Genomic DNA, 14,455 nt, shown 5'->3' with positions numbered 1-14,455 from the left:
CAGGAAGTTGTAAATGCGGGGGGTCTTTCGGTCCTTTGAATTGACGAGAGGGGTCTCTATGGTGGTATCTTCCACAGATAATTGATCAGTTTGGGATCTAGTGAATTTGGAGGCCAGGTCAACACCTTGAGATGTTTTTTTGAGTTGTTCCTAAAGCGTAGCTGTGTGTGTGTCAGGTTGCATCAAGGAGCGTCATTGCATTTGGGTGCCTGGTCTGGTCTAAGTGGGCATGTCTGTGTAACATCCACACCAATTAATGTCAGGTCCGAGCGTCGCGGCTCATCGGCGCGTCTTCCTCCTCTCTCACAGTGAGCTGTGTTTTATTGTGATGGGTCATACAGGAAGTGTTGCACGTCGCTGCGTCTCGGTTGACGGTGTGAGGAGCCAGAGAGGGAGGCAGAGGCGAACAACGGCGAGGAAAGGGGAAGACGGCCGGCGGCACCGAGGGTCACAGGGATGTACAGTAAACACAGGCAGAAAAATGCCCAAATATCAACGGCAAGATGTGGACACTGGCTCGTTTTCCTCGCTCTTCTGTTGCTGAACGGCACCCTGGAAAGAGCCCTCGGAGACACCGGGCAACAAGGTAAAGAAAAGAGCGGATGCTGCAAAAACTTCTTCCAGCATCTATCTACCAGTTGCGCATTGATCCTCAGCGAAAGAAAACGCGCACGGGTGGGTTTAAAGTGTGTCGGCCAACGCCGGGGGAGTCCAGGTGGAGCGAGGCGCGTTTTGCTGGGACACGACTCAAAACTTTTCCCGAATAAATCACGTTAGGCGAAGAAGGCGCCTGCGTGCGCCAAACTCCATTTAAAAACATGCTCGTTTTAATGCTGCGCGTCCTGACGAGGCAAAGGCGCAAGTCTCGCATAAACTACAAGGTATTTTCCGGATAGCGTGAACCCATGCATCAATCTGCTATGATTTGCAGCTGAAAAACATCTCTCCTTTTTTGTCATCTTTCCCAATAACATTTGGTTGTTCCCCACTGCTGCGCCCTCCTCCAATATACGGGGCATATAAGGTTAAACCGCTCTTAAACTCGAGCTTGACGAGTTATGACTTTGGTGCCGAAATCAGCGGGAGACGTGGTTTGTTTTAGAAATAGAAAGTCGTGCGTTTGTCTGCGGTTTCTGTTTTAACTGCGCGTAAATACGCGGTAAATTGCAAGAATCCCGAAGCGACTCCGGAGCCAAGCGCGTATCCGAGGCAAAAGAAGAAAGATTGAATTACAGAAGTCTGAGCACTTTTATTTTTGTGTGTGTGTGTGACAAGAAACGTTTGCAATCAGCTCCTGGTTTGAAGACTTCAATGTCTTCTAGTGTTGATGTTCTGGGTCTGGTTTCTCAACCGAACCAACGAATCAGACCCTGTCCCCGTCTTTGTGTGTCCATAAAAGGCAGAGTTTAGAGAAATGCACCAGTACAGTAGAGGAGCTCAGATTCCAGTCCACATTATGTCACAGAAAGTCCCGTTTACTAGTCATTCTTCAGTGCTCGGGGTCTGATTCAGATTGCAAGTGGCGTGAAGTCTGCATCCAACAGTTTTCCTCTCTCAGAGAAAGGTCAAACTGGTGGGATCACGCTGTCCGGTCATGTGGAGTGAACTACCCCCAGGGCAAATAAAAAAACAACTCGTCAGACAATAACCTCCATTCAAACTAGATGCACCGAGTTAAAGTAGTTAGCGACCCCGTGTGAGTGAGTGTATATGGCTTCTGCATAAACATCAGCGTATGTTTGTGCGTTTTCCTTTTGCACAAAACATGTTTTGTTAAAGGAAAACAGCAAGAACCCAGAACCAGAACCGAGGTGGTCCGGTATGGAAGAGACAGTGGAACGAAACCAGTCTGAAGGTTCATCGTTTAGACCTGAGATCAAAGTGAAATCATAACATGAGACAAAGAAAGAAGAAAATCTGCTTTCAATGAACATTTTGGGCTAAATTTAGACTTAGTCTTGATTTAGGTCAGACTGGATTTGAATCTTGTGAAAGTCGGGATTTAAACAGGTAGAAGTCTGGAGTTGAACTGGTTTCAAACTGGATTTAAACTGGTCTAAATTGGGACTTGAACTGGTTTGTGTCTGGATTTAAAATGGTTTCAGTCTGGATTTGAACTAGTTTCAGTATGGATTTAAACTGGGTTCAAACTAGATTTAAACTAATTTTTGTCTTGATTTAAACTGGTTTCAGTCTCAATTAAAACTTGATTCAGTCTGGATTTAAACTCATTTTTGTTGTTGTTTGAAACTTGATTTAATCTTGTTTTTTGTCTGGATTTAAACTTGGTTGAGTCGGGATTTGAACTAATTTCAAACTAGATTGTTTTTGTCTGTTTTTGTCTCGGTTTGAACTGGTTTCAGTCTGGATTTGAATGCTGCTCTACCTTTCCTCCCCTATTTGCCCCAACCACTCTACCCTCCTCCTCCTCTTTATTTTATATATCATATTACTTCTGTTACTCCATTACTTTGTGCCGTCGTCTGCATCGTGGTGTCAACCATTAATGCGCCAGTTAATTGGCCACAGATCCAGCGAAAAACAAAACAAAGAACTCTCTAAATAGAACAGTGATAATTGGCTGTTGCTCAGTTCTAACCGGCTGCTTTAAAAAAGAAAAAAGAAAAATATTCTCTAAAATAAACAAGGCAGACATCAAGAATGTGACGATCGCATGCCATTAAAATTGGGAGCTAATTTGCAGCAGTCAGCAGAACGGTCGGACGCGTTTCTCCATCTGCCGTCAGCACTTTGTTAATTTACATCCACTGATGCGCTCAAGAACAGACTCTTAATCATCATATAACTAAAACAAACTTTTTATTTCATCATTTAAAGCACCTAAGGCATAATCAGTAACATCCAGTTCATTTTACAGTAAAAAAAAAAAAAAACCCGACAGCACACATATATCATGTGATGCATTTGTAACAATTTTGGTTAGTGTACAGATAAATTAAATGAATGATTGTACTGAGTTTGCAACTCTTCTCTCTCACTTTCCACACATCCTGTCTGTACTCCCCCAATCAAACAAGATTAACACTGGTCTAATTCCTGATGTGAACTGGTTTCAATCTGGATTTGACTCTGGCTTCAAATCTACAGTGAAAAAGAAGAATAAAACAAAGAAAGTCCTTCAGAAAAAATCATTTCAGATGGTGTTTAAACCTGTTTCAGTCTGGATTTTAATCAGGCGTCAGTCTGGATTCGAAACAGGTTTCAAACCGGATTTAAACTAGTCAAATTCTGGATTTGGACTGGTTTCAGTCTGGATTTGGATTTAGTTTAAAAACAACAGTGAAAAAGAAGAACAAAACAAAGAAAATCCTCTCAAAAATCATCTCAGACTGGGTTTAAACCTGCTTCAGTCTGGATTTTAATCTGGTTTCAAACTGGATTGAAACATGTGGCATACAACCTATTTAGCAACTTATTTTTATATGTTGTCAAGCAAATCTAGTGACATTTTGGAAAAGACTATTGCTGGAAGGAGCGTATGCAGCACTGCCCACTGAGCTTTAGGACTCAGTCCATCTTAACCTAATGTCACAACCTTTAATGTAGAGGTGACTGATCAGGGTTGAGTTGCTTGTTCCCTTTTGAATCTGGTTTCCTCTCAGCAGAACACCCAGAGCGGTGTGGATTTAAGTGTCTGATGACGACTGCTGAGCTGAGTTTGCAGCTCTAATCTCTCAGATTCCACGCATCCTGTCTGTGCTCCCCCTATCAAACCTGGCGAGCAAAAAAATGCTTACAAGGTTCCCCCCATATGAAGCGATTTATTTTTTTACTTTTTGGAAAAAACCCGTCCCTGGTTTTTAGGGGAAACAGACTCTGCAACACTGCCCAGCAAGGCTGGAGGTCTACTCCGTTCAGATGCAGCAGTACTTTCAATCCTTTGTGTGACACAGTTATTCACTGATTGTGGTGATATTGTCAGACAACTTCGCAAGAATTTAGTGGCAGCAGCAGCTTGGAAACATGGAAACAGCCTTTTTTTAAAGAATTTGGCCGTGTTGAAATACAGTTTATGTAGGCAGAGAGTAGGAGAGAAACCAGCAGATGTGAATGGCTGACAGCAGCAGACACTAGGCAGAAGGCAAATATAACGCTGTAGCGTAACGAATATGCTAAGTGGCGTATAACACTTCTGCAGCATGCAGAGAGTCGTGCGTTAGGAAGGAAACCCAGTCTTTGCATTTTATTTTCATCACAGTCCATGTTAATAAAAGTGTGTGTGCGTGTTTGACGCCTCATATGTGGGCCTTGATTTAACGCTGATTATCTAGTCAGAAAATGCATAGCTATATATATATATCGTTTACCCCTATATAGCATAAAAATACAAAGGCTGCTGAAGTACTGCAACGTCCCTGTGTCAAGAAAATATCCTTTTTTGAGGTGAGCGGCTGAAATGAAAATGTATTAAAGGTCATTTTAACATACCATTGTGTAAAAGCAGCAAATAACAGGGTATAACTTTCTACATCGTCTTTGTATTTAGTGCATTTAGCTTGTATGTCAAAAACACACTCAGCCAAGCCTGTCGAGGGGATGGAGGAACAATATGTACCAGGAGTCCTGTTACTCGTGTCAGGCTGCGTCCTGCTGGGGATGGCTGCTGCCATCAAGGAGTGTCACTGCTACGGGGTGGGGGTGTCTGGCCTGGTCTAGGTGAATGAATACCAGGTCCAAAAGCTTCCCAGCATGAAAACTAGGTTTTATCGAGATGTTCAATGGTATTTACTTCTCCTGTCTGTGGTCATAATGTTGTGGCGGACCGGTGTATGCCTCAGTTTAGTTTAATTCTGGTGCCTTTTTACAGATGAGAGGATTTTTAATTTCTGCAAATGATCTGTTGTGGTGACATGTCCTCATATAAGGATTTTAGTGTTGGTTTCTAGTTTTTTTTTTTAATTAAGCGATTAAACTCTTCATTGATTTTTCTAGTAATCCACTGATTCGTTTCTGAGTAATCCATCAATCAGACACAGCTCACTGTAGCAGTAAAATCCCGACGCCGTTGTCTCGTTTTGCGGTCGGGAGGCTTGTGGACCTTCAGTGTTTCAGCTGATGTTCCCCGTCGAGGTGGTTGTGCATAGAGTGTGTGTTGCATTTATGCAAAGTGTGCATCTTATCGGGTTTTTAAGGTTTAAAGTTTATCGAATTTTCCAGAGATGCTGGGAGAGCTCAGAAATAGAAACTCTACGACCCTAAGAATCCTAGCTTGACATCATGTCGCCATGATCATTGTGACATCATACTATTATGATGACTATTGTTATGATGTTATGATATTGTTGAGGAGGCTGAAAAGGGTTGAGTTTCATGTTCCCCTATTGAATTGCGTTAGCATTTCCGGCTTCTTCTCCGTCTCCGCAATTTTAAACTTGATTGTTTTGGATTAATAAGGAACTGAAACTGTAACTAAGGAGATTTGGTGTGATAGAGTCACCTTTGTTGAAAGTGAAGCAGGAAGTAGAAACAAAAATCAACCAAAATGACAAAAAAGACGACTAGTGTTTTGGTGGCGTTGTTACAGAGCGAGACAGACTGACGAGTGCACAAGTTTTACCTCCCAAGACCCTGTGTCCTCATATGGGGACATTACGTTTTAGGATTGTTGCAGCTCATTCTGCTTCATTTAGACCTGTTGTCCTCATAAGGAGACACATTTAAGGGCGCTGGGATTTCATCATTTCCAATTTTGCTCTGCCATTAAAATAAACAGTTTTATATTTTGGTTTTGCACATCGGGGACTTAAATTCTTATATACAGTGAAATAATCCCTGTGTTCACATCTTTTTCAAAAACTGCTTCTAGTTCAAAGATGATGCTTATTATTTTTAATAGTTCCTAGGTCCTACTAATCCCAAATACTTAAAGATCTTAATCTTATCTTAAAGAAATTAAGATGCTTTCCAAACAAACGCTTGGATCTCAGGAGGATAAATGTCTGAGACTACGTGTGAAGGTTGCTGCGTCTAGATCGCACGTACTCTAAAAGCGCCTTTACACTAAAACAACCTCTTGCAGAATCTTTATATCTCCCGGTTATCTAGACCAACGCTGAAAGCATGCAGTCATATCAGCAGCTTGTCATTTATATTCAAGCGCTATTATGACTCCAAGCATATGGCAGATTAACCGCGCTGACACCGTACCTACTGTCATCTGCAGTCACCGCTCAGGTTAATGTGACTCCGCATAATTCGTCACTCTGTAGCACAAAAGATTGTGTCTTTACGTCTTGCGGTTTCCCGTCATCAGAAAACTCCTCATGCACCCTTCCTCATGGCTCTCCTTGTCAGTTTATTCTCTCTCTTAACCTCAGACATGTCATCAAAAGTTTACCCCCCTCCCCTCCCCTCCCATTCTCCCAAACTCCTCAAGCACTTTTGCTCTGCTGGGATTCAGATGTATTCGTGCTCAGCAGTTTTTCACCGACAGTATCTGCGCGCAACATGGCCCATTTACCAGGCAGCGAGCGCAGGCTGCCCGGCCCAGTCTGGGCTCCACATGCTATATATCTGTACGGGATAACTGAGAGCCCTTGAAAGCGCGGGCCGTCATTTCCTGGACGCTGGGGCAGGCAGTCGACAGAAATATTGTGGCCCGACCTCTAAACAGACAAACTTTCATTAGCGTTCCACGTCGTGCTCAGCTCACCTTATCGCACCACCTCATTTCCCCGACTGCGAGCGTCAGGTTGGCAGCGACTGCGAGGTTGCACCCTTGAAGAATATTTAGTTTGAAACCTAACAAGATTGCGTGGTAGTCATTTGGAACAGCCACAGGGGTAAAGGTCCTCTCTGGTCTGCTGTGTGGGCTTCTCTTTAGTCATTTCTCATTTTCCAAGTGTTATGTTTATATCTTGTGCAGTGTGTATAGGTGAAGGGGTTTCCAGGGAGCACAGTGTTCCCGAGAGTCGCCCTGGTTACTGTCAAATGTGCTCAGTCTAAGATTATAACTTTGAATCTCCTTTTGTGATGAACTACGACATTAGCCCCTTTTACCCAAAAGATAACTGGGCTTCTCTCAACCAAGTATTAGCTGCCTTTTGGGAATATCTGTACTTCAGAATTTTATATTGGGATGTCCCCATCATGTTTATGTGACCCCTGATCCCCTTTTAATATTCATATCGGCCGATATGAATCACAGTTTTGACGCTGGGAAGGGGAAGAACACGCTACAAGGGTGTGGTTTTGGTTTATGGCAATTCTAAAATGAGCAAGTGCAAAAGATTGGGCTTGGCTCAATTGTTTTTAAATTTTAAAAACAGCCCTGATACTGATCAGGACATCCGTAATTTTACACCAAAATTTACTATCTGTACTATCTATTTTTTTTAAGAGTGGCTTAATGCTGAGGGGAAAACAAGCATACACTTTTATCAACACTGACCAGTGATATTCAGTTATGAAAGTGTCTCAATTAGCAGCGCCCTAACCCCAACCCTAACCCTAATCCCAACCTTAATCCCAACCATAACCCTCCAACCCTGACCCCAACCCTAACCCTGAAATTGCACACATCCTCTTTGAGGTTACAAGTATCCGAAGTATCAGAAGACACAGAACTGAGGTCACATCTGTAACTTCTACCTGAAGCTGTGAAAACCTTCCAAAAACTTTTTTCACATTTCACATTTTCAATGTGATCAAATTATGGGACAACATCTGGGCATGACATTGGGTACTGATCTGTTGATAATAAAATATTATCTGAATTCCTATTGAAATTATGAATTGAAAGCTTTTTGAGCTGGAATTACACGTTGGACAGTTTGCTTTTATGAGTTTAAGATGAATTCCCTAAAGTTTCTTGAATAGAACGAAGAAAACAGGCTCATTTGCACATCAGGCGTAAACTCGCCCCTGAGCAGAGTGCATCCCCCTGAAGCTTCAGCGATCAGATCCCTCCCTCGTGCAGACATGAATGGTCCGATTATATATCCTCCCTGACGAAAGGCAGCCAGGACGAGACACACACTTGTGATGTAGCTCAGCTCAGAAGAATGTTGCGTGTATCCACATGCTGTGTCGTCACATGTGTCAGACGCTAATCTGCTAATTCCAGCCCTGGAAAGGCCTTTCCTTCCGTAGAGAGAGACAGTTGACAGGTGTTCTTGGGTAGAAATTTAGTCTCAGTGGAACTGCACAGTAAAAACCATGGTTTATTTGTTGTTTTCTCAATGCTGCTGCAGTTATATATGATAATAATAGACAGTTGGGCTGCAACAAACAAGTGTTTGTTCAATCGATGAATCTGTCACTTATTTTTTTGATTGGTTGACTAATCTATTGATTACTTTTTTAAATGAATGATTGTGGTACTGAAATGTAACTGATACTTTTCCTAATATATGTTAATGATGTTTAAACATGACATCTATGAATTTTAAACTTTCACCAAATGATGCTATTCCTTGAATATGTTTGGCCTTCAGTGACTCGACGTGTTGATTGTAATTGAAAATGCACCTGCATCTTATGTTGTTTAGGTGGTGGTTATATGACCAATTCGTTTGAAGTTCATCTTGATCAAAGTGAAGTTTCACGTGACAAGAATTTAAAAGTTACAGCTCATTCAAACATGTACAAAGAGCAATCATAGTTTATTTGAAGTTTCAGAAATATTGGTTCTGTCTAACCCCCTAACCCTAACCCTAACTCATAACGACACAACAATGATTCCCAGGCTCTGGCCATCAAGTAAAAATCTGCCTAAATTCAACTTACTGTTCAAAATATTCGTGCCTCAGCTGCAGTTGGGAGATGCTCAAATATCAGTGTGCAACCAGTTCATCTTCTTTTTCAAGGTTTGAACTACTAGTCACTCTACTCTACTGGATAAAAGTATTAACGATGAAAATCATCATTCAAGCGACTGGGTCTGGATTTCCTCACTTCAGGATTTAAGAAGCCGGCGCCATTGATTGCAGCCGTATTAGAGATTAGAGAACAGGGCTGCAACTGATTTCAAAGGATTTATTTTATCAATTCGGTAGTCCAATACTCCAAGGTACTATTATGGAAAACTGAGAAAAATCTGTAAGTCCTCACATTTTAAAAGTTATGTTTAGGTGTGTGTGTCAACAATATACATACAATACAACAGTTCAGTTAGGCCAGAGTATGTATGTTGAGGAGAATACTCAACAAACTCAGAGACTTGCATTCAGTTTTGAGTCCTCAAGACGATTCGACTCAACGACTGAGGCCAAGACCTTATTGACTGAGAGAAAATGATTCTCCTACGTGTTTGCAGATATATTCTTTGCAGTTTCTTAACAAAATTGTGCACGTTGGCTGTTATGTTCCCAGTTGAAGGGAAACCATTATTATTTTACAACACAAATGAAGAGTTTGCCGCTGTCGCTGTGTTGTGATCAAGTTGCCCAAAAGCTGCAGCTTTTAGGTACAGGCAAGAATAATTTGCGGCGTATCATTGCCATTTCGTCCCGTGCATGCGATCTGAAGGCGACTCTCGTTCTCCCAGGTGTGACGAACAATCATCGGCAGTGAGACAGGAAACCTCTTTCCCCTTCGAGAGCACTCTGGCTGATATGTCCCACCACTTCATTCTTGTGAAAAAGGCTAGGAAAGAAGAGAGACAGAGAGCGAAGGAGGGAGGAAGGAAACTCCTTCACTGAGCGCCTCATTAAGACTGGAACGAGCTCAGGAATACTTGAACCGAGAGATAGCGATAAAGAGCGAGGTGAAAAGATGAAGTCTGTGGGGATTTGTGGATGCAGGAAAAGTAAGAGTGAGCAGTTTATCGTGGGATTCGGTTGCTGAGGCACTCCAGCACCAAGGTGGAGAGCTTTATTTCATCACTGCTTGGTCCAGCCAGCTGAATCTCTGTCACACTGCCCTTTGGGATTAAAAGCAACAACAACAAAAAAAACAAGTAGTGTTGTTCTGTTTGGTTGAAATAAGCCATGCACTTGTTATTTTGCTGCATTTGTGCATTTGTTACGTTGGCTCGGGTTGAAATCCTTGTTCCCTTGTGTCCCTACACAACTCGTAGGTCCTGAGCTTCTCCTGGCTGGGAATAGCTCATGGGAGAGGCTCGTGACTTAAAAGTGGCAGTTTTTATGAGAAGCAGCGATGTTAACCAGACATTTAGATGCAAACACAACCACTTGTTCATTTCTCTTGACATCTTTACGTCTATGGGCGGGTGACACACGCGCCTCGAGGCATCATGTTTCTTAAGCTGTCCGTCCATTCGCCTGTGAAATCTCAGGAATGCATTGAAAGATTAATTCGTCACAGATGTCCCCTTGGATTCAAGAATGCTCAGATTAGGTTACTGTGACTTTGCAAAATGTGTTGTGACCTGTAACTCTACCCTAGAGTCCAAAATACACAACGCAGTACCATTGTGATGACATTTTACCTCCAACAGAACAAAGGTCAGCTTCGCTGTGACATCATAGTTTTCTGAAATTCACTTTTGTTAAATTCTTTGCCTATGTGAGTCTGGACCGACTGCAGCAACTCTGGTTGGTGCGGACATGCAGCCACGAGGCAGTCATACCTGCTGCTCCCCAAGAGACAAGAGACAAAAATCTCATCCTGGTGAGCCTTGGCCAAGTTTGTTATACATCAGCTTTGCTTTTCCTCACATTTGTTTAGCAAGTAGGTTATGGAGCGGAAATGGGAGAGGCTTTAAGATTTTTATCTTCTGACAAAAATAAAGAAGATTACATGATCTGCTAAACAAGCTTCACCACTGTTGAAGGGGATGTTACTCCCAAGTAGATCAAAAAAATACAAATTTGTGTAATTTTGCCAATACCTCTAGTTTTTAAAATAGCTATATTGGTGGATACCTGCCCAGTTGATCCAATAATATCCAAGAAACTGGCAGTCAGAGAGTCAGCCCTGCTTCTTGTGTTGCTTGTTGGACGATATTTTAAGGCATGCTGATTATATTACGAATTTACGGTTCCTCAAGCAAACCTTCCTGTTGAATGGCTGTACTATCCTATGGGTCGAGGGCAAATCTATGAAATCTAAGTTACATATCTGTTCTTAAAACACTGAATACAGAATCGGTGAATATGCATTGCATAAGGTTATGAAAGGCTGGGACAGTTGCAGATTGGACAGGGCGTGGAAGTAAGGCGACTGGTTCTTGGTGCGACTGTTTTCATTACGCTAGTGCTTTGGTTCACGTTTCAGAAGACGGAGATTGCGAAAATGAGACCTTACTTTTTGAGGGACTTATCTTTTATTAATGAGGCTACAGGCTGCGTTCGGAGTAAGTGTCCTCAATGCCCATCGAGATGGAAGCGACGACATCGGCGTACACCACCGCCAGCGTCTGGTGCTTCATGTTTGTGCTGCTGGAGACGTGAATACATCTAGAAAAGTCTCTCAGTGTTCAGTCTCGGTTTCAGAATAACCACTCCCCATCTCTGCATCAGACTTTATATTTCCACACTGCCATCCCTCAAACTTTAAAACACGATCCTGACTTTCACAAGAAGTCCCCGAAGTGTGTTAGGAAAAGAGCATTATCTATTCACATTCAAACTGGATTGCAGGGAAATCGTAGACAGTACCATCTCAGTTCTCTCTGGCTCCACACCTGGGCATTAACCCCAGGGGAAAGAACAAGGAGGGGCTTCCAGCTCTGGCTATGCGTGATATGAAGCACTAAAGCAAACAGGTCAGAGGTGTCATTACCAGCAGGCTGTTGTCTGAGTCGGCAGAAGCATAGATGGCAATAGGGCAAACAGAGGTGGGTTTGAGTCTGATAACGTAAAGAGGAGATGATTAGCCCCCTCCGTTGAAGTTCCCCACTTCATCCTTTCTTTCTCTTCCCCCCTCCCGTCAGAGCCCTCTCGACTCCCTTTTATAAAAATGAATCCACACAGTCATTTCTCAAGACGATAAAGTATTTGCCGTGTATTATGCCTCCTTTCTCTGCCTAACCCCTCTCCCTCTCTCTCCCTCTCTCTCTCTATCTATCTTTTAGCCGCTGGAGTAGCTGACAGATATGGATCATGCCTCTCATTGTTTTTCCTCCCCCCCAGCTCCCGCAGTGATAGCTTGCCGGGCAAGTGCCGGGCGTAAGCGCAAATCCTCCAGCTTTGTCTCTTGATGTATGCTGAGAATCCCTCAGGGTCTACAGAGGGAAGGGAGTCAATATAAATGTATAAAAACCCAAAGGAGATGAATGTGAGTGGTGTGTAGAAAGTACGGAGAAGGACGGAGTGTCGGACGGAGTGAGTCCTTAATGACGAAGAAGTGCAGATTGTTTGGACACAATGAATTGCAGCACTTGAACAATAGTGATGCTGACCAGCCACAACATCCTATGACCAACTTCCTGTGTTGGTCTCTGTTGTGCCTACAAAACAGTTGTGACTCATCAGAGAATGGATGTGGGACTTCTGAGGGTGTCCTGTGGTGTCGGGTGACACAGCTTGATCAGTTTGGGATCTAGTAAATTTGGAGGCCAGGTCAACACCTTGCGCTGTTCTTCATGTTTTTTCTTTTTAGTTGTTCCTAAGGTGTTTTTATGTGTGTGTCTGTGTCAGGCTGCATCCTGCTAGGGATGGCTGCTGACATCAAGGAGTGTCATTGCTATGGGGTGGGGGTGCCTGATCTGGTCTAGGTAGGTGGTAGGAATGCCAGGTCCAAACGTTTCCCAGCAGAACATTGCATAGTCACAAGATGGTCAGTGTTACTTTTCCTGTCCGTTGTTTTAAAGTTGCGGCTGATAGATGTGTATACTGTACTCATACATTAGTGGGGCTGTAGAAACAGGAGTTTTGCTTCCACTATTGGATGGATTGCTGTGACATTTTGTAAGGTTTAGGGACTTGACATAATAGGAGTTGGACTCCTGTGAGACCAGCCTCGAGGACAAAACACTGTTTTTGAATGACTAAGTTTGTGACTGGAGAGCAAATTGGATAAAGTGGCTCAACCTCACCTCCAGTGAACGGACAATGAACCCCCGATATTACAGGGTTAGATCAACCAGAGTGTATAAGATACCTAGCCTTGGTGGATTTTATTTGTGAAGCTTGTGAAATACCTTTTTCTGAGTTGTTTTTTTTTGACTGCCATTTTCAAAGACAGAAGCTGATATGTGGAAACCTTGGACAATAACACCGAGACTCTAAGTCGATTCATGTGTTCCAGACATGCTCGATGACAGAACACCCGTCCAGACTGCAGCATCTGCTTTGTCATTTCATGCTTTCCAGAATTTAACATTTACAGTCAGTCGTTCAGTCATCCACTAAAAAGACGGCAGGAAGTCCTTCCCTCTGGGATCTGGCTTATGTCTCCTTCCCAGACGTATGCACACCGTTTATGGTAATTTAGTTAATAATTTTTTTATTTTTTTTTTTAAATCCTAGCTCTGCAGGGAAACACCTCTGCTACGGGGAAACGCTACACGAGACCAAACCTCATTTGGATGACACAGTTCCAAGCACAGTTAATTTATTTGTCCCTTGCAGCACGCAGAACCATTAGCCTGCAGCTATAACGGGACTGTATTTAGCGTATTGAGGCCTTTTGAAATGTAAATGACTTCCACCTAATTTTGTTTTTCTAATCTTTGTTTACTGTTAAGCTTCCAACTCAACATGAAAAAAGAGCCTGGATGCAAACGATTTTGTGCTTAAGCGTCTTGAAATTAGGGACAATTACACAGAGCCTTGTTTATTTTATAGAATAAACAGCACACACAGCACTAGCCTGAAAAAAACAAAAAAACAAACAAAAACAAAAAAAGGTCTTGGTTTTTCTTCCTGGAAGTTTTACGTGTCGTCGTTAAAGATGAGCTCTCAGTAGTCGTACATTTCTTAGACGTCCTGGTCATGCAGCAACATTGACCATCTTGTGACAATTCAGCGTCCTGCTGGGAAACTTTTAGACCTGGCATTCATTCATGTGGATGTTACTTAGACATGTAGCACCTACCTAAACCAGACCAGACACCCCGACACAGGCACACACACATAAAAAGTTTTTAGGGTTTAGGAACAACTCAGAAAATCGTGAAGAACATCACAAGGTGTTGACCTGGCCTGTGGGATGATCCACCATAGAGGCCCCTCCCCTCAGCTCATAGGACCCAAAAACCGCCCACTAACAATATCCCGTTTTCAGACACCTCAGGACGCAACTAAGTAGGCCCACGTCTGTTCTCTGATGTGTCACAACTGGTTTGGAGACCTAAGGGAGACCTATACAATATTAGCTAGGTGGTCATAATGTTATGTCTAATCAGTGAGTGTATTCACTTCAGTGGATCCTTCTTTTAGAACTCAACCTTTAATACTCATCAGCGAGAAAGTCTGGTTTAGTGGCTTATTTTCTGCTCGCACAGAACAGACACAGCTCTGCAGGATATTGCTTCAAATTATTGGGCTTCCATTGAATTTGAATCATTTCATTACCGTTTTGTGTCTGA

At 42.7% G+C, this 14,455-nt stretch overlaps 1 protein-coding gene across 1 annotated transcript in view; it reads left to right on the top strand.

The window, feature by feature from the left end:
- Positions 1-358: 358 nt before the first annotated feature.
- The window catches only part of adam19a (ADAM metallopeptidase domain 19a), a 148,667-nt gene continuing 134,570 nt past the window's right edge, over positions 359-14,455 (top strand). The window contains exon 1 of the mRNA XM_047593599.1: positions 359-586. Coding sequence (XP_047449555.1) covers positions 457-586 — 130 coding nt within the window. The 5' untranslated portion in view covers positions 359-456. The remainder of the gene's footprint in view (positions 587-14,455) is intronic.

This window comes from Mugil cephalus, chromosome 1 (genome assembly GCF_022458985.1).
Source record: "Mugil cephalus isolate CIBA_MC_2020 chromosome 1, CIBA_Mcephalus_1.1, whole genome shotgun sequence".
Classification (NCBI taxonomy): Eukaryota; Metazoa; Chordata; class Actinopteri; order Mugiliformes; family Mugilidae; genus Mugil; species Mugil cephalus.
Note: the sequence above shows the minus strand (reverse complement) of the source record. Positions and strands in the feature narration are given on the sequence as shown.